The sequence below is a fragment of the Sminthopsis crassicaudata genome, chromosome 6 (assembly GCF_048593235.1).
Source record: "Sminthopsis crassicaudata isolate SCR6 chromosome 6, ASM4859323v1, whole genome shotgun sequence".
NCBI classification, from domain to species: Eukaryota; Metazoa; Chordata; class Mammalia; order Dasyuromorphia; family Dasyuridae; genus Sminthopsis; species Sminthopsis crassicaudata.
In genome coordinates this window covers 245,090,037-245,109,901 of record NC_133622.1, presented here as the reverse complement: position 1 = coordinate 245,109,901, position 19,865 = coordinate 245,090,037, and the positions used below count along the sequence as shown (strand labels likewise).

General features: G+C 35.9%; 1 protein-coding gene across 1 annotated transcript; it reads right to left on the bottom strand.

Annotated features, from left to right (window-relative positions):
* Nucleotides 1-1,088: 1,088 nt before the first annotated feature.
* On the bottom strand, nucleotides 1,089-16,536 carry LOC141545470 (glycine N-acyltransferase-like protein 2). Its single transcript, XM_074272532.1, has 6 exons — nucleotides 16,173-16,536; nucleotides 14,058-14,196; nucleotides 12,849-12,956; nucleotides 6,560-6,686; nucleotides 4,734-4,914; nucleotides 1,089-2,857 (listed from the first exon to the last, which is right to left on the bottom strand). The coding sequence occupies exons 2-6, from the start codon at nucleotides 14,133-14,135 to the stop codon at nucleotides 2,446-2,448; spliced, it is 906 nt and encodes a 301-aa protein (XP_074128633.1). The 5' UTR covers nucleotides 14,136-14,196; nucleotides 16,173-16,536; the 3' UTR covers nucleotides 1,089-2,445.
* Nucleotides 16,537-19,865: the final 3,329 nt, after the last annotated feature.

Here is a 19,865-nt window from a genome sequence, read left to right as displayed (position 1 = left end):
CTAGAGTTGCATGCCATAAGCTAAAGAAAGGATAATATGGCCCTGCCAGTTTTGTGGGAGGTCTTGTAGGTAGGCATCTTGACCACAGAAAAAACTCTAATCTGATTCCTTTAAGAAATTTTGAGCAGAATCTGCATCCTGATGGGTTTACCTGAGTAAGTCAGAATCAGAAGAAATCCCCTTATCAAGCTACTTTGGCATTTGAAATGGAAATGTTCATGCTGTCAAAATATCAATAAACTTGCTGAATTCCTTGACCTGTTAGACAATATTTTGTTGTTCAGGCATTTTGGTAGTGTCAAACACTTTGTGACCCTAAAGAAAATGGACCCGTTTGACCTTTCCTTCTCTTGCTCATTTTACAGATGCAAAACTTGAAGCAAACAGGGTTAAACCACTTGCTCAGTCAGAAAGGGACTAAGTAGCTGAGGACAGATTTGAACTCAGAAAGATAAACCTGTATAATCTCACTGTCGCTAATGGAACAATGTATAAATAACATTGACTAGAGGCAATAAAAGTCTAAAAGTAATTTTACAAATCCCAAGTGTCAAACTCTTTGATCAGAAGGGACGTGTTTACTGTTATATGCACAGATCCCCGTTTTTCATATTCCAGGGTTGATATGGAAGAGGTTTAAGAGTTTTGACAAAGAGATCATAAAACAGGAAAAAGGATCCCCATGTGCAAATATGTTTGTAGCAGCCCTTTTTGTAGTGGCAAGAACGTGGAAACCGAGTGGATGGATGCCCGTCAGTTGGAAAATGGCCGAATAAGTTATGATATATAAATGTTATGGAATATTACTGTTCTTTAAGAAATGATCAGCAGGATAATTTTAGAGACGGCTGGAGAGATTTACATGGACTGATGCTAAGTGAAGTGAATAGAATCAGGAGATCATTGTACATGACAACAACAAGATTATATGATGATCAATTCTGATAGATAAGACTCTTTTATACAGTAAGGTGTTTTAGACCAGTGCCAATAGAAGTGATGGGGAGAGCCATCTGCACCCAGAAAGATGATATGAAGACTATCACAAAATAGATATGTTTGCTTTTTTTTTGCTGTTGAAGTCTTGATTTTATTTTCTTTCTCATTTCATTTTTTCTTGTTGATTTCATTTTTCTTGTGGGTAGAAATATCTATATATCTATATCTATATATACCTATATATCTATATCTATATATAGAAGAACTGTACATGATTAGCATATGTTAGATCACTTGCTGTCCAGGGGAGAGCGACAGGGGAAAGGTAAAAAGTTTGGAACACAAGATTTTGTAAAGGCGAATATTGAAACTATCTTTTCATGTATTTTAAAAATAAAACCCAAACCCAAGGACCCCAGCTTATAAGAACTCAATGTTTGACAAAAATTGCTGGGAAAATTGGAAATTAATATGGCAGAAACTAGGCATTGATCCACACTTAACACCGTACACCAAAATCAGGTCAAAATGGGTTCATGACCTAGGTATAAGGAATGAGATTATAAATGAATTAGACGAACAGAGGATAGTTTACCTCTCAGACCTGTGGAAGAGGAATGCATTTATGTCCAAAGAAGAACTGGAGATAATTATTGATCACAAAATAGAAAACTTTGATTATATCAAATTGAAAATTTTTTGTACAAAACAAACTAATGCAGATAAGATTAGAAGGGAAACAATAAACTGGGAAAACATTTTTATAGCCAAAGGTTCTGATAAAGGCCTCATTTCCAAAATATATAGAGAACTGACTCTAATTTATAAGAAATCAAGCCATTCTCCAATTGATAAGTGGTCAAAGGATATGAACAGACAATTCTCAGATGAAGAAATTGAAACTATTTCTAGTCATATGAAAAGATGCTCCAAGTCATTATTAATCAGATAAATGCAAATTAAAACAACTCTGAGATACCACTACACACCTGTCAGATTGGCTAGAATGACAGGGAAAGATAAGATGAATGTTGGAGGGGATGTGGGAAAACAGGGACACTGATACATTGTTGGTGGAGTTGTGAATGCATCCAGCCATTCTGGAGAGCAATCTGGAATTATGCTCAAAAAGTTATCAAACTATGCATACCCTTTGATCCAGCAGTGTTTCTACTGGGCTTATATGCCAAAGAGATTTTAAAGAAGGGAAAGGGACCCAAATGTGCAAAAAGTTTGTGGCAGCCCTTTTTATAATATATAGCTTCCTGGAAAGTTGAAAGAGCTTGCCTAGGATCACACGTAAGTAAGACTTGAATTCAAACCTTTCTGATTACAAGAATAGTATCTTTCCAGAAATTTTCATGTGTTGATATCTATTGAGAGGGAACAAATTGTTGACTTCCAAATAATTGTTAGTTGACACTGATGGATGATGTCTCCCATGGCCACCCCAAAAATTGAGAAGAGAATTTAAGAATTAGGTTAATTGGATTGGAAAAGTAGTAGTTAAAGAAGTTCATCTGGCACACATTTCCATTCATGCCAACCACAATCCATTGCATGAAAACCAAGAGATTTCATTAATTTGTGGGATTGCTCATTCATCTTCTCCACACTACAATAAAATGGCATATCATTCTCTTTCAGATGTTGTATATAACTAATCCCCATCATCTTTGCAATTCTTTTGCCTCGATATTCAGGGAGGGTATAAACCATCCTCAGTTCATTAGTGTGTTCCATTATAGTCCAAGTTATGGGATTCCCTTCTGGACCCAGCAGACAGTATCCAGGGAACTTTTGGAGGCAGCGTTTGACAAATCTCAGGCTTTTCTCATTTTTCCCAAATTTCCAGTTGTTACTCACAAGTTCAGCATGGGAAACATCCAACAAGGCAGGCTTGAAGTTGTTATTTGTACTGCAAAAGAAAACATTACTTGATCTCTTGTTTTCCAAAGACTTCCTGCACCTTCCCATATTTAGCAAGTTAGCAATCTCCCTAAATTTCTAACCTCCCCCTCACTCCTGTCTTCATCTGTTGATAGCCTCCTGATCCTTCAAAACCCATTTTCAAGGGACACTCCTTAAGAAATCATCGTTTTGTCCCCATATTTGGAACTAATATTTACCTCACTTTCTTACTAATTTGTTTTTTAACTTGTAGGATTTTTCCTTGAGTACATATCTCAGCACAAATACAAGACTGTTTTATTAGAGGGAAGGTAATCTCATTTTTATCTCCTATAGCATCTAGCCCGGTGCATTCATTACACATGGCTCAGTAATGATTGAATAAAATGGACAAATTTCTATATTCATACTGACCTTCAATATTTTGAAAACACTTTTAACTTATTGAGAACTAAAGAGGACTACAATATGGTATAAGTCATACCATATGACAAAACAGTCATGAGTTACTGTTCACAGTCTCCTTCCCCGGCTCCCTCCCCATGGTGAATCCATTGGGCATTAGTTTCTTCAAACTTAGCTACATGGGTTTTCCAAAGAGAGATTTTTAGTCTGTTTCTTAAACCCATACTTAATTTGGGAGCTCTTCCATGACTTTCTATTTCTTGACATAGCATTCAAGAACCCAACATTGCTGAAACTGATATTTAATATGCGTCTCTAGTAAATCAGGGATGGTTATTTCCTGGAAGTTCTCCCTTATCGATTCTAGGAATTAAATCAGGAAAGCAAACCTTTGGCTTCTTGCATCTGTCGTCTTCTTCCTACACACATGGCCCTTGCACAAATTCTGCTTACTTCTCACCTAAAACTACTGCAGGAGATTCCAATTTTGTTTCCCTGCCTCAATTGTCTTCTCACTATGCTCCACTCACTATGCTCCACTCTCCATGTAATCAAAAGTGATGTTTGTAAAATACAGACTTGACCTAACGACTTCCCAAATCAAGAAAACACAGGGGCTCTCATTATGTCTAGAAACAAATAAAAGTCCCTTTATTTCTCATTTAATATCATTTTCAACTTAGCTTTAAACTCTTCTAGTTTAATTACACATTATTCTTCATGCATGATACAGTACGGACTTTTTATTCTTTCTCTTTCACATTACTCAGTTTTCTAATTCTGTGCAATAGAATTTGCAATTGTAGTCTTCCATCTCTGGAATGCTCTTCTCATCACCTATACTACTACTACTACTACTACTACTACTACTACTACTACTACTACTACTACTACTACTACTATTACTATTGCTGCTGCTGCTGCTACTGCTACTATTACTTCATTATCTTTTTCTCCTTCATTTCTTCCTCTTCTACCTCTTCTCCCTTCTTCACAACTTCCTCCTCTCAACTTCTTGAATGATGTTAAAGGGCACATCTTATTTTAATGAAGGTATAATGTACCATTATAAAATATCCTAATTACATATCAAAGTGGTCTGAGCAGTCCCTTACAGAAACAATAGAGTAAAATATAAATATATAATAAGCAAATACCTTGGCTTATTATGACAATTAGCTCCCTTAACAATTAATTTAATGAACTTTCTATACAAAGCCTTTCCTCATTCCAGGAGGAAATTCTGCCCATCTAGCATCCAATTGCAAAATATCTATTTTATATTTGCTTTTTATACAATGTGGGTATACATACACCCCTGTGTGATATGTTTGTGCATATCATTTCCCGATAGAGTGAGCAAAAGCATTCATCTACTTTGTATTTATATATCCATCCCTTAGAACAGAACCTGGAATGTAGTAGAGGTGGTCCCTCAATGCTTGTTGGTTTTGAATTATTGAACAATTATTCCCCACCTTCTAAATGTCACATTTTCTGAACTGGTTACTTCATTTGACTTCATCAGCTTGCTTGCATTGGAGGTGATGGATTTGAGAACATCACCTGTTATATAGAGAAACCTCTTGGAGTAATCCACCTTTATTGACTTGAAGGGCACGACATCTCTTATCTTTTCATTTAAACCATTTTGGCAACCTGGAGAAAGGAGAACAGTAGGAATATGGCTTAACTATCTCAGCAGAGAATCATAGTATCATTGATCAAAGCTGGAATACATTTTAGAGGCCATTGAGTGAACCCCCTCATTTTATAGAGGGAGAAATTGGGGCCCAGAGAAGCTAAAGGAGTTGCTTAGAGTCAGCCATCCAGTGAGTGCCTGAGGAAAGAATCAAATTCAAGCCCTCCTGATACTAAGTCTATCTGCTATAGAACCTACTCCCCCAATAGCTCAGAGATTTAAGGCTAAAAGAGATTTCAAAATCTATAATTTTGCAGGTGAGGAAACTGAAGAAAAGTTAAATGACTTAGCTAGTGTCTGAGGCAGAATGTCTTCCTGATTTCATGTCCATCACACTATTTTATTGCCTTGTTATGGAAAATCCACAAGGATTTTATTGCCTTGTTATGGAAAAGGTGCAATGAGTGTGAGGGGGAAATGGGACTTATATCACAGGACATTGTTTTTCTTTTTTTCCTCTCTGGGACTCAGTATCTCCATATGTAAAAATAAGAACAGAGATAGAAAGCAAGTATTTATCTAGCACTTATGATGGGCCTGGAATCATGCTAAGAATTCTGCTGATTTTTCTCATTTAATTAAGGATTTTGACTACATGGTGTCTAACTCCTCTTTCAGGGAATCATTTAATAATCTTAAACATCATCACTACTTTCCTATCCAGCAAACTAGATTAGTCACTATTCTACAGCATCTGTCTGGCTTTTCCCATATTTAACTGAGCAAAGGCACATGAGGGACAAGAGAAATAACTGATTGCAGAAATGTGTCGCTCTTTATTGACTCAGTCTTTAGTGTTCATGCTCAGATGCAAGTAGTACTCAGTGGTCTGCAAAGCTTTCTCTAGTCAACAATGAAAAGAAATCTCTCTTCAACTTACATAGAACTTCAGCTTAAACAAGAAGAATAATAGCATTATAAGAAGAAAGAGGCATTGAAGATCCTCCATTTCAGTCCCCTCATCTTCCAGAGAAAGAAATTAAGTATCCCAAAATTAAGTATCACCCACTAAGGAAGAGATGGAGCCAGGATGAGAAATCATACATTCTGACTCTGAATCTGGGGTTCTTCCTACAACCCAATACTATTTGTACATCAGGATTTTGGTTCAAGATTGAAGGGCTATATGTCAAAGAGCAATGGATTTGTAATCAATAGGTCCAAGATCAAACATCATTCTCTCTTATCACCTGTATTTCCCTGGACAGGCACTTTATCTCTCTAACCCTCAGTTTCTCTATCTCAAACTGGTTATAACACCTTTACTCCCTATCTCTCCTATCATGTTCTCATGGTATAATAGACATTATTTATGTAAATTGTAAAGTCTTTCAGAGCACACATCATATTATATTTCTCCTTGTTTATATCTAAACATAGTATGGTACAGTATAAAGAGTAAGCATAAAACATGGAATTGATCACTGGCCTCCTACTCAGAAAGATTTTACCACAAATTCTGCTTCTGAAGCTATATAGTCCTTGGCAAAGTCACTTACTCTGAGCCTAAGCTTTTTCCTTTACAATCCCAGGAGTGCATTCCTCACTGGGTTGTTGTGAGGCTCAAATAAAACTATTTTTCTTTCACCTTCAATATGTTACCTTGGATGGTGAGACTTTGTTTCCAGTTGATGACACTATTACATTCTAGGATCGCCGGCAATTTCTGGAAGTCCTTCGAGAAGATGTGGTAAGTGTTTATGTAGTGATCTTTGTCATCCATCATTTCCTGCAGGGAAGATCAAGATTGGGGGAGGCAAAAACATTTCAGAAAAGGGAAAAAGACCTATATAATACAAAGCAATATAAAAATCCAAAACAATTCTACAAGGCATCCGATAATAATTGTATCTCCCTCAAGAAACAGAACTGATCCACTCTGAATTAAGTTTGAAATATAATGTTATTTGTGATGACCGCGTTAGCACCCTGGGTACCTTAGAATCATCCAGAGTCAGGATAAGCAGAAGGGCTTTAGAGGTAGAAGTAAAGAGAGTGGACCCGTGGGATCTCTGTGACCTCACCTCATTGTCTCTCTTCCAGAAGTGACCCTGGCTAGTCTCCCTGAACCTCCTAATCCCTCCCACAATTCTTTGTATACACCAAACAATTGGGCCAGCACAGGATAGTGGGAAGTGCCATTTTCCAAGCATATTCCTATAGAGTATTGCCCAATCAATAATTAGCCTCAAGTGCTCGATTGTCCAACCCCAGTGAATTGACTCAAGAGTTTCAGCCCTTTACAGTTATTTTATTTTGTTTTTATTTTTGTTTTCTTTTGAAAATTAGTATGGAGATGTTTTACATGACTGTGCACGAAGATCCTTTATCAAAGTGTTTGCTTCTCATTCATACATAAGGAATAAGAGATATGTGGATGAAAAGTTTGAACTTAAAATTATAAAACATGACAATTAGATATTATTTTTGTTTCCCATATAATTTGGAACAAATAAAATGTGAAAACCAATAAAAAAAAGATTGGGAGCAGGAAAGGTAGGTGCTACTAATATTATCAGTTTAAAAATGAAAAAACTGAGGTAATAGTATCTAAAATCACATTTCTAATAAGTGATGGTGACTGGATTCGAATTCACCTTTCTGACTTTATGTCTAGCATTCTTTCTATTGCAAAACCCAGTTGCTGCATCTATGTCCCAGAGGGAAGGGTGGAAGCACTTTGTTTTTCTTTTATATTTTTCATCTTTCTCCATAAAAAAAATATTTTGCCTCAAGGGATTAAAGATGAAAAAAGAATAAAATAAAGCCGCCACCACCCAGCATTTAGCACTTTACATTAAACACATAATAAATTCTTACTGACTGAAATGTTTCTAGGAATGACCCTCTTTTCATCTTCAATTTCTCCTGGTTCTCTAATATCATTTATAGCCAATCACTCACTGAACTTCCTTTAGAAACATTTTTAGCTTGGAAATACAGCTCCCTTCCACTAGGTGCTGAATATCAGATTGCTGTATTTTTGCCTTATATTAGAATCCAGAGAAAACATGGCATCTTTTTTTTTCTAACTTTCAAGGAATCTTGGGATTCACCAAAATCCAGTTTATATGATCTGGGGACTCTGTAAACTTCTGGATTTAAAATGAAGCTCTTGCTATTCTCTATTTACAGCATGGCAGTAGGGAAGAGCAAGTGAAAAAACTATATTTTTGGGATGAGAGCATTGTCTCATAATCCAGAGAGTGTGGCAACAGGAGTCAGCATCTCGGTTTTGCCAGTTACTAGTGGTATGACTATGGCCACCTGATTGACCTTTGAAGTGCCCGTTCTCCACAACTCTGGAAGAAAAATTTTATAGAGATTCTTGAAGGTTTTTTTCCATCTCCCAACTTTGTGTTTCCATGAAAATAATTCCATGAAAAAATTGCATACTATATTGCCTTGAAAATCCTGCCATCGCAGAGATATAGTAGACATAGGAATCAAAAAGCCTCGAGTTCAAGAATTATTTCAGAAATATAATAGCCTTTTGATCCTGAATAAGTTTGCTGAGTTCCTCGAACATTTCTCTAAGGCTGTACATTACAGAGAAGTTTTTGATTGATGTCTATGTGTGGAATTTCCATATCAGAAGTTGCTTGGAATATTGAAACCACAAATCTAGACTAATAATGAAATAATAACATCAACAATGGTAACTCTATAATAACAATGCAATTATTGATATGCATCAAATATGACTATAAAGCAATGTATTGTCATTTCTGGGACAATCCTTTCCCAACAACTTGAAAGTTGTGATATCTCCTTCCTGGTGTCCTGGTCTATTCAAGATAAGAGCACCAACCCCAAGATCAGGGTAATTTGAGGACCCTAATTCTAAAATGATATGATTGTTTCTAAGTAATAGATGCTCTTGAATAGTTAAAGGTATTTGAATTCAGAACATTTAAAATGATCATTATGTAAAATATAGTAATTGCTTCCAGCCAACGAAAGTCTACAGGATGACTGTGAATAATATAAGGAGTTCAGGGAATTGATTATTCACACTACTCAGTGTAACTTACAAGATCTCATCCTTTAATATTCATCCAGTTGGCACAATTGGCTCCAAAAGAGAAATGTTTAATAAAATAGTACAGTATAAACAGTGCCAATAAGATATTCTCATATAAACTTCAGGCATATCGTTCTACAAATATAAACTGTCAGTTGGAAGACAGGAAAAATAACTCAGTATAATTAGTAAAGAGAGATACATATGGGGAACATTCACGGCTAAGATATCCCAAATCTCTAAGATTTCAAACTCCCTAACGCTTGCCTCCATCCCTTTCTCCTCAAATCATTCTTTCTCCCCCCTCATTAGATTGCGGAATAGACTTGGAGTACAAGGCCAAGAGTCATTTTCTTCCAAGGGGTGTGTTCTTTTTCCTTTCTCATCAATCACCAAGGGTGTCTCCATTCCTCATAAAATTGCTCCCATATTAACTGAATGCAGAGCTAGAAAAATGCATTTTTAAAAGACTAACTTGCTCTAATGCCTAAAGTTCTTTCTTTCCTGTGGAATGACCCTTTATTTCCTAAGACTACATCCGGATATTCCATTCCCCTGAGAGAAAAAATGAATGAAAATCTATTTGCCTCTTTCATCTGCACTACTATCATAGGCATTTCTACCCTACCTATATTATCCTTTCCATGTCTGAAATGGACATCTTATTTTCCATGTCATACATGCATACACACACAAATATGCATATATATATATGTGTGTGTGTGTATGTTTATACCACTGTATGTGTTTATATATGTGTATATATGTGTATATATATATGTGTGTGTGTGTGTGTGTGTGTGTGTATGTATATATATATATATATATATATATATATATATATATATATACCCACACACATAAGTGTTTGTGTGTGTGTGTTTTATTTGAGAACTGAAGACAAACGACATCTGTGAGTAGTAGTAACTATATCACTTAGGTCCCAACTGATCAGATACAGTTAAGCAATGAATCTCTTTCCTTCCTTCCTTCCTCCCCCCTCCCTCTTCTCTCCTCCCTCCTTTCCTTCCTTCCTTCCTTCCCTCCTTTCCTTCCTTCCTTCCTTCCTTCCTTCCTTCCTTCCTTCCTTCCTTCCTTCCTTCCTTCCTTCCTTCCTTCCCTCCTTCCTTCCTTCCTTCCTTCCTTCCTTCCTTCCTTCCTTCCTTCCTTCCTTCCTTCCTTCCTTCCTTCCTTCCTTCCTTCCTTCCTTCCTTCCTTCCTTCCTTCCTTCCTTCCTTCCTTCCTTCCTTCCTTCCTTCCTTCCTTCCTTATCTTTTCCCTCTCTCCTCTTCTCCCTCTGTTCCCATAGGGAATTACATACCCTTACCTCCAGATCTTATAACCAAAGAATATGAATTTTGATTGCTAAAACCTAGCAAGATTTCCTGGGGTTTGTGGGCTAGATTTCTTTTTGATGGAGCATGCCTTAAACCCAAATCACTCTGGCTCTCATTGATTGTCACCAATAGATTCCAGCCCAAACTTTATTTGGTCATTCTTTAGATTGTGATGCTCAAAGTGACTGAAATAGCAATTATTTATTTTTGCCAGAAACCTTGATGGTCTTCCCCTTCCAGATTTATTTTATTTTATTTTTAATGAGATAAAAGAAGCCATTTGGGCCTCATTTTTATTCTGCTCTAAATCATTGAATGGACTATGCCTCATACACCTGAGACCTGGGAAAGGCTTTAGCTCAAACAGGCCAAGGTCTCCCACTACATCCAGGATCATCAGCAATTGTCCTTATGGGGGCCACTGGGCCCGGATGGATCCAGAAGAGGGAGTAAGGCTGGTGACTTTTCACAGCCTTCCCTCACTTAAATCCAATTAACTTGAAAGTTGTGATATCTCCTTCCTGGTGTCCTGGTCTATTCAAGAACAGGGGACAAACAACATATTTCTCCTCTCTTTGTTCTGTCTTCTTCTACTAGGATATAAGCTATTTGGGTTTAGGAACTGTTAATAGTTTTATACTCATGACATGGAGCATCCTATCTGACATATTGAATCACATATACACACATATATTTACATGTGTGCATGTATGCATGTGAACATAGATATTAATATACATTAATATATGTATATAAATAATGTATTTGCATAAAGTATATATTTATGTATATACATTTTATATATGTGTATAAATATACATATATACATATGTGAATACTGCCATGTCATTCATATATATATATATATATATATATATATATACACATACACACATATATAGTGTGTATAGGCATGTTATCTCAAAAGAAATCTATGGATGCACAATTATAGTCATATATATGAATATGTGTGCATATATATATATATATCACACATATGTATGCAATCTTACACTGTTTGCCAAGCCTTATTGCCAAGCCTTCCATGAAATTACATTCTAAAAAAGGGAGAAAATACAAGGAAAGGATTGTTAATAAAATCTTTTAGGAATGAAATATCACAAATGAACTAAATCTCTCCATGTTTACATACAATAGAAATTTAGATAAAAATATACATCTATATGTTATAGCATATTTGTGTGTATATATGCATGCAGAGAGAGAGAGAGAAATAGAGAGAGAGACACAGAGAGAGAGAGAGACAGAGAGAGAGAGAGAGAGAAAGAAGAGAGAGAGAGAGAAGAGAGAGAGAAAGAGAGACAGAGACAGAGAGAGAGAAATAGAGAGAGAGACAGAGAGAGAGAGAGAGAGAGAGAGAGAGAGAGAGAGAGAGAGAGAGAGAGAGAGAGAGAGAGAGAGAGAAATAGAGAGAGAGACACAGAGAGAGAGAGACAGGGAGAGAAAGAGAGAGAGAGACAGAGAGAGTGAGAGAAAGAAGAGAGAGAGAGAAGAGAGAGAGACACAGAGAGAGAGAGAGAGAGAAGAGAGAGAGAAAGAGAGACAGAGAGAGAGAAGAGAGAGAGAAAGAGAGACAGAGACAGAGAGAAATAGAGAGAGAGACACACAGAGAGAGAGACAGGGAGAGAAAGAGAGAGAGAGACAGAGAGAGTGAGAGAAAGAAGAGAGAGAGAAGAGAGAGAGAGAGAGAGAGAGAGAGAGAGAGAGAGAGAGAGAGAGAGAGAGAGAGAGAGAGAGAGAGAGGTACAGGTAAAGTGAGAAAATGAAAAAGAAAGGGAGAAAGTTATCTTGAAATGTTGGTCTGAAGCTTAAGGAATAAATAGTGTGACTTGAAATGTTCTTCAGATCCACATAAAAAAAAGTAATGAGATTTAGAACTGAAATCAATCTTAGGAATAGTGAGCAGATTGTTTTTAATGATTTTCTTTATTCTCTTAGCAATGAGACTAACCATTTCTGCATAGTTTCTGAATATGGTGCATCCTTTCAAATATGATTGATGTATTAGTTGGTTTTGCCAAGCAACATTATTTTCTTTTTCTTCTTAAATCTTACATTCAAGGAATGGCTTGTTTAGTATAAATGTAGAATGACTACATTTAAAAATGAATATGATAGGAGAACAAATAACTCAATAAAAAGAATACAAAATCTTTAAAGACCTGGGAAGTTATAAAATCAGGAATGAAATTTTATGTGACTACCCAAATTCAGGTTGGCAGGAAAGAAGAAATGAGATTATTATCCTTAAGGAAACTGGCAAGAATGAAGAGCCAGTGACATAATAGTGGGAAATTTTGTTAGCTTAAGTGTGGAAAGTAGGAGAAGAGTGTGAAAGCTGCCATAACCAATCCAAATCTAAAGATGAGCTTCTATGGTGATTTAATTGTCTTATAAATATAGGGCAACTCTATGAAGTCTTAGTGGCAGAAGGAAGGCTTCTTTTTCCCATCAGAAATCTCTTGGCCTTAATGGCCCTTTTCTAATACTTTAGTACTCATTGAGCTACCTTCTTCTGAGGCCGGGTAATGACAGTCTGATAATCTGGCCAGGAGTCCACCAGTACCTCCAGGTTGAAGGGATTTCCACGAATGATGTTAAAAATGGAGCCATATACCTAAAGTAGACAACAACAGCCAATGAGTCTAAAAGTAGAAGGCAGCAGCCTGAAGTGGAGAAGTGATATGGGGACCAAGAAAAGAGGACCCTCCCAGCATGAACTTTTCTAGGAGTGACATCTAGTGCCAAAATAGTGCTTTGTCGGTGTCTTAGAAAATGATATTGTTCCTATCCTCTTTTCCCTTCTTGTTTCTACATTCCCATCTCAGCCCTTCTCTTCCTGTGCAGATTCTTTACTAAGGAAATGCAAGAAGAGAGGAATCATCTTATTTGTAAATGTCTCTATCCATCAGGACTCATCCTCCAATTGTTGAGTTTCTGCCCAGGAAACCCACCATTTCAGGAAGTTCTTAAGCTATCTCAAGGCTCTACCCCTGGTTCTCCAGTCTCTTATAGTTCACGTTCATATGAGTTTTCCCTTTCTCCCACCAACTATCTTTGTCTCTCACCAACTAATCATTGTCTTCCCTCATTACAGTATAAACTCTTTAGGAGGAAGGATATAATTTTTTCCTCTTCTATTTGAATTCCCAACTCAATTCCTGGCATATAGTGAACACTTAATAAAGTCTCTCTCTGTCTCTGACTCTGTCTTTGGCTCTGGCTCTCTCTGGTCTGTTTCCATATCTCTTTATATATCTGTTAGTCTGTCCATGGGTCTCAGTCTTTTTTTCTTTCTCTCCAGGATCTAGACTCTAGAAGACTAAAAGTAATGATTCTAAGACAGAATTCTAGGAGAGACAGTGTGAGTACACACTTTACAAATTAAGAAATGGAGAAATAGGACAGCTAGGTGGCGCAGTGGAGAGAGCACCAGCCCTGAAGTCAGGAGGACCTGAGCTCAAATCTGGTGTCAGACACTTAACACTTCCTAGCTGTGTGACCCTGGGCAAGTCACTTAACCTCAATTGCCTCAGCAAAAAAGAAATGGAGTTACAGAAAGTGATAGTATATTGATCGCAGTCCAATTCAATTCCCCTTAGATGCCATCCCACTTCTTTCTCCAGTTTCATTGCTGAGTTTTTCCTCTGCAACCCAAAGGAATCATAGTAGAGGTTCATTTCTACTTTTCTTTCCCATGACTTTCTCCCCATCTCACCTTCATTGCCTCTGGGATGTATTCACTCAGGGATTGGTGCAGAATCTGCAGCTTCTTGGATTCATGTAACCGAATCATCTTATATGAACCCCTCTCTGCCTCTCAGGAAAAAAAATATGGAGAAAAGAATTCCAAGGATCTGTGATCAAGAAGGTAAAGTAGAAAAGAAAATCAATTTTATGAGTAAAAGAAGAAACAATCAGTGATGTCAGCATTGAGATGTGACAACTATAAAAAGTGACACTTTGCTACATTAAGAGGGAGAAATCTTCCAGGAATCAAATGGGGTGAGAACGATCATCCACTGTCTTCCTTTTTTAAATCAAATCTCATTCGGAATGTTGTCTTCAGTTATGGGCACCAGCATCTGAAAGAGTTGAAAAGCAAGCTGATGAATGTCCAGAGGAGAGTAACCAGAATGCTGATCAAGGTCACATTTACATTCATTATCCCCTGAAGATCTCTTTTAGGATAAACAACACTAATGGGAGCATGTGTGATCTAGGTCCACAACTCTTCATTTCCTCGACTTTATGTGATGATCCAAGCATTCCTCTTAGAGGCATCCCAAGGATATTGTCTGTGGAAGACTTCCACCAATTCATCCTGCTATTTTGTAGACTAGCAGACTTCCTTGTCTTTCAGTTTGCTGATACTCTTTGCCTTTTGATTAATCAGAAGTTCTAATATTGGTTATTATCACCAAGAATGTAACAAGACTCTTTATCCCATCTAGAGTTTTTGGTAGTGAATATAGATACTGTAGCAATGTTTGTTTTTTCTGATCTATTCTTTGCCACAAATCTCTCAAGTTCTTTTAGTTGTATGACGTACTCGTTTTGAATTTTTAAATCTCTTTCATCCTATGATCTCTGAGTCACAGTTTAATGGGAACTTAATATTTTCTCTCATCATGTCATCAAGATTAGATTAATAATAGTTACCAATTGAATGAAACTTTTAAATTTTTCAAAAAACTTTAAATAATTAACTTATATTATCTTAACAATAACCAAGTATGACAGATTGCTATTGTTATACTTATTCTATAGAAGAAAAAATGGAGATTCAGAAAGGTTGTGAATTGACTCTAAGGTAAGATAGCTAACCAATTTCTGAAGGGTGATTTGAACCCAGCTTTTGTTCATCAGAATGCTGAAGTACAATATCTAACCACTATTCTTCACTGTCCCCAAAACTTTTAGCATCCTTCCTAGGGGTATTATGTTTCTGTTGAAAAGTGATTCCCGCTAGCTCCTACATTATTCTCTTATTCCAACCCTGTTTAACCAGCTGCTATCAAAGCCTTCAGAATTGGGAACTGCTTTTTACCGTAGTTATCCATAGATTTACATTTCCTGGTTTCTGACACTTCCAATATTTATCTTTCCTGTTGAAATCTATATTCTCGTCCAGCAATTTTGACAGATTTTGACAACAAATGCCGGCCCTCATAATCCTCCTCTCACAATGTGTTGGCCAGTGTTAAATTCCAACAATTCTATTGTGAATATGATTGTATGTATTAAAAGCCCATGACTTTAGGTTTATCCAGCTGTGATGACTCACTTAAAAATACTGAGAGCTGAGTCAAAATCCATCTGCTATTTCCATCTGCTGGGATTATGCTTGAACTTCCAACTGTAAGGAAATTAGATCTCCAGGCATCTTTTAGTCTTTATCCTATAAGACTTATAAAACCATATTTACTAAATTACCAGTCTTGTTTTAGGAAAAGAGGTGTTTAATATAATCTATAAGCACCTTGTTTTCTTTCTCCTCTTCCTCCTCTTCTTTCTTCTTATTCTTGTTCTTGCTCTTTTTCCTCTTCCTCAATATGTTATATGTTGAAGTACAAATACTTGAGCCAACAGGGAAATCTTCATCTCAGTACCATGAAAGCATATAAATAATGAAACGAATATAGCTTTTTTTTGGTCATAAGCAGTGAGGGCTGCTGAGAACAGCTCCTCTTGCCAATATATGGATGAGCATCTCCAAATGCAAAAATGAAGCTAGGTCTCTAATCTAAATTAAATCTTTAAAAATAAAGCTTAATATAGAAAGTCTACAAATATTTATACAAAGAGAATTTTTGTGGATGGCTATTAGTACCTGCACCCAATCCTGTTTAGCTTGGCTGGAAGTCAAGGTGAAGTATGGTATTCTTCTGAATTCCTAACAGAAGGAGAAAAGACAGAGGAAGAGTGGGAGATCTAAGACTGATGGAGAGAAGAAAAGAAAAGGAAAGAGGATGAAATGAAGAAGAAAGAAAAGATAGAAAAGAAGAAAGAAAAGAAGAAGAGAGATTAAAAGATCAGGAAAAGTGAAAAGGAGAGAAAAGAAGAGGGAAGCAAAAGAAAGGAGAAATAGATGTCTGAAGTTTGCAAGTAAGGAATGTCTAGGAGAGCTCTGGTGGCTCAGCAAAAGAAGGGGAACAAAGAAGCAGAATCTTGTGAACCATTTGCATATAGAATGCAAAATACCATCAGAAAAAAAGGCTAAGGAGTAATAGACTTATGCTCAGTCATGTGTTTCCTTTTTGCTCCACCTCTTTGGAGAAGATACAAAAAATATTCTTTGTATTGAAAATATAGAGGTTATTTAATGCCTGTCTACTTTGGAACCTTTCCTAGAGGAAAAAATAAATTTGGAAGGAAGGGAATCTGATTCTCATCAAATGGATGGTGGTTTATCTGCCTAGGAAGGATCCATAGTGTTGAATCAAGAGAACTGTGTCGTATATCCCTGGTAGAAAACCATTGCCTCACTCCATTCCCTGTTGGAAAATAATCTTGTATGAGGAAGAAGGATATTAGGTCAGGGACAGGTTTTTCTACAATATTGTCTTTATTCCCAGAAAGTGTCATGTGTAAGTAGGACAATGCAAAGACAGTATGCTAAGAGTACTTCTTATTGAGTACATTATTTGGGAAGCTTTGCTACTCTTGGTGCTGCCCAGGAAATTATGTGGTGTTGAAAATGCTTCCTTTTATAAATATTATATGTGTTATTTCTATGGCCCAAATAGTCCACAAACAATTTGAGGTCACGGACTATTTCCTTCTATCACCATATCTGTGCCTCCCTTTTCAGTACACGGAATATAGGAGGCTCACAATAAAAGCCTATTGAATTAAATGAAGTAGAATTTTGGACATCCCTGATGATGAAGCATCTGCCATTCAGGACTTGTCAAATCATTTGGTCCAGAACTGATATTTTATTTCTGGAGATATAGAGAATCATCTAGGTGACTTCTCATGGTTTCTAAATGATAGATCCTAGAGAGCATATATAATAGTCTTTATATATCATACATAGAAACTTATATGTTGAGTGTAAGATCATTGTGAATAGAGTTTATTTTAATCTTTTTGCTTATATTCTAAGTGCTCAATACCATTCTAGTACAGAGTAAATGTTTAAGAAATTATGATTAATTGACAATATTCTAGTCACAACTTAAAAACTCTATTGCTAGTGAAAGCAATTTTCTAATATATCCCTTCATTTTGCTTAATATATTCTGCAACTAAATCCATTGGTATAAACTTGAAGAAATTATGAGGAAATAACTTCAAAAAAGAACTGTTAAATGAAGATGTTCTAGACATACCAAGACTAAAACTACATTATAAAGCAGTGGTCATCAAAACCATTTGGTACTGACTAAGAAATAGAGTAGTTGATCACTGGAATAGATTTGGTTCTCAAGACACAAAAGTCAATGATTATAGTATTCTACTGTTTGATAAACACAAATACCCCAGCTTCTGTGATAATAATCCATTATTTGACAAAAAATTGCTAGGAAAATTTGGAAAACAATATGGCAAAAATTAGGTTTTGACCAACACCTAACCATACACCAAGATAAGGTTGAAATGGGCTCGTGTTTTAGATACACAGAGTGATACCATAAACATATTAGAAGAAAAAAGGATAGTTTATCTCTCAGATCTGTGGAAAAGAAAAGAATTTATGATTAAAGAAGAACTAGAATATATTATGAAATGCAAAAAGGATAATTTCGATTATACTAAATTTAAAAGTTTTAGTACAAACCAAACCAATGCAGCCAAGTTTAGAAGGGAAGCAGGAAAAAAAAAACATAAAAAAGATTAAAATAAAAAACAAACAAAAAACAAAACAAAATAAATAAATAAACAAAAACTAAAAACGAAAACATTTAAAAATTAAAAACAAAGAAGGGAAGCAGAAAACTGGGGGAGGGAGAATTTTACATTCAAGAGTTCTGATAAAGGCCTCATTTCTAAAGTATATGTAAAACTGATTCAAATTTATAAGAATACAACCATTCTCCAATTGGTAAATCATCAAAAGATGTGAACAGACATTTTTTAAATGAAAAAATTGAAACCATTTCTAGTCATATGAAAAAATACTTTAAATCAATTTAAATGCAAATTAAGAAAACTCTGAAACACCACTGCATACCTCTCAGATTGGCTAAGATGACAGAAAAATAAACAAATGTTGGTTGAAGGGGATGTGGGAAAACTGGGACACTAATACGTTATTGGTGGAGTTGTGAACGGATGCAACCATTCTGGAGAACAATTTGGAACTATGCCTAAAGATCTATTAAACTGTACATACCCTTTGATCCAGCAATGTTTCTACAGGAGATGTATCCCAAAGAAATCATAAAGAAAGGAAAAGGAACCACATGAAACGTTTGTAGCAGCCTTTTTATAGAGTCAAGGAGCTGGAAACTGAGTGGATGCCCATCAGTTGGAGAATGGCTGAATAAGTTATGGTACATGAATGAAATAGAATGTTATTTTTCTATAGGAAATGATCAGCAGGACGATTTCAGAAAGACCTGAACTGATGCTGTCAAGTGAGTAGAACCAGGAGATCACTGTACATGGCAACAAGTTATACGATGATTAATTCTGATGGATATGGCTCTTTTCAACTATGTGGTGATTCAAGCCAATTCCAATAGACTTATGATGGACAAAGCTATCCGCCTTTAGAAAGAGGTCTATGGGGATTTGTGAATGTGAATCACAATATAGTATTTTCACCTTTTTGTTGGTGTTTTCTTGTTTTTTTTTTTGTTTGTTTTCTTTCTCAAATTTTTTTTCCTTTTTGATCTGATTTTTCTTGGGCAACAAGATTATTGAGGAAATATAGGATGAAGAATTTCACATTTGACATATATTGTGTTACTTGCTGTATAGGAGAGGAGTGGGTAGAAGGAGGGAGAAAAAATTTGGAACACAAGGTTTTGCAAGGGTAAATGTTGAAAACGATTTTTGCATATATTTGAATATAAAAAGTTATTATTTTTTAAAAATAGAAAAACAAAACAAAAAAGAGCTCCTATAAATATTTTCATGATGTAGGGACTTTTCCCCTTTTTATAATGTCTTTGAGACATAAACTCACATTCTCTCAAAACCCCAATTTTTTTATTCTATAAAACAGAAATAATAGCAACCTGTACTCCTGAGTTGTTGTTGGAATCATGTAAATTAATATATTTTAAGAGTTTGCAAAACTTAAAATTTATATTATTGGTAAATATTTTAACCTAAACCATATTTTATGACATGTAGGATAAAATATTAGCTTTACATTTAAAAAATGCACTAATTAGGGTCAGCCAGGTGGTGCAGTAGATAGAGCACCAGCCCTGAGTCAAAAGGATCTGAGTTCAAATCTGATCTCAGACACTTAACACTTCCTAGCTGTGTGACCTGAGCAAGTCCCTTAATCCCAATTGCCTCAGGGGGAAAAAGGATTAATTGTAAGAACACTAATACAGAAGACATC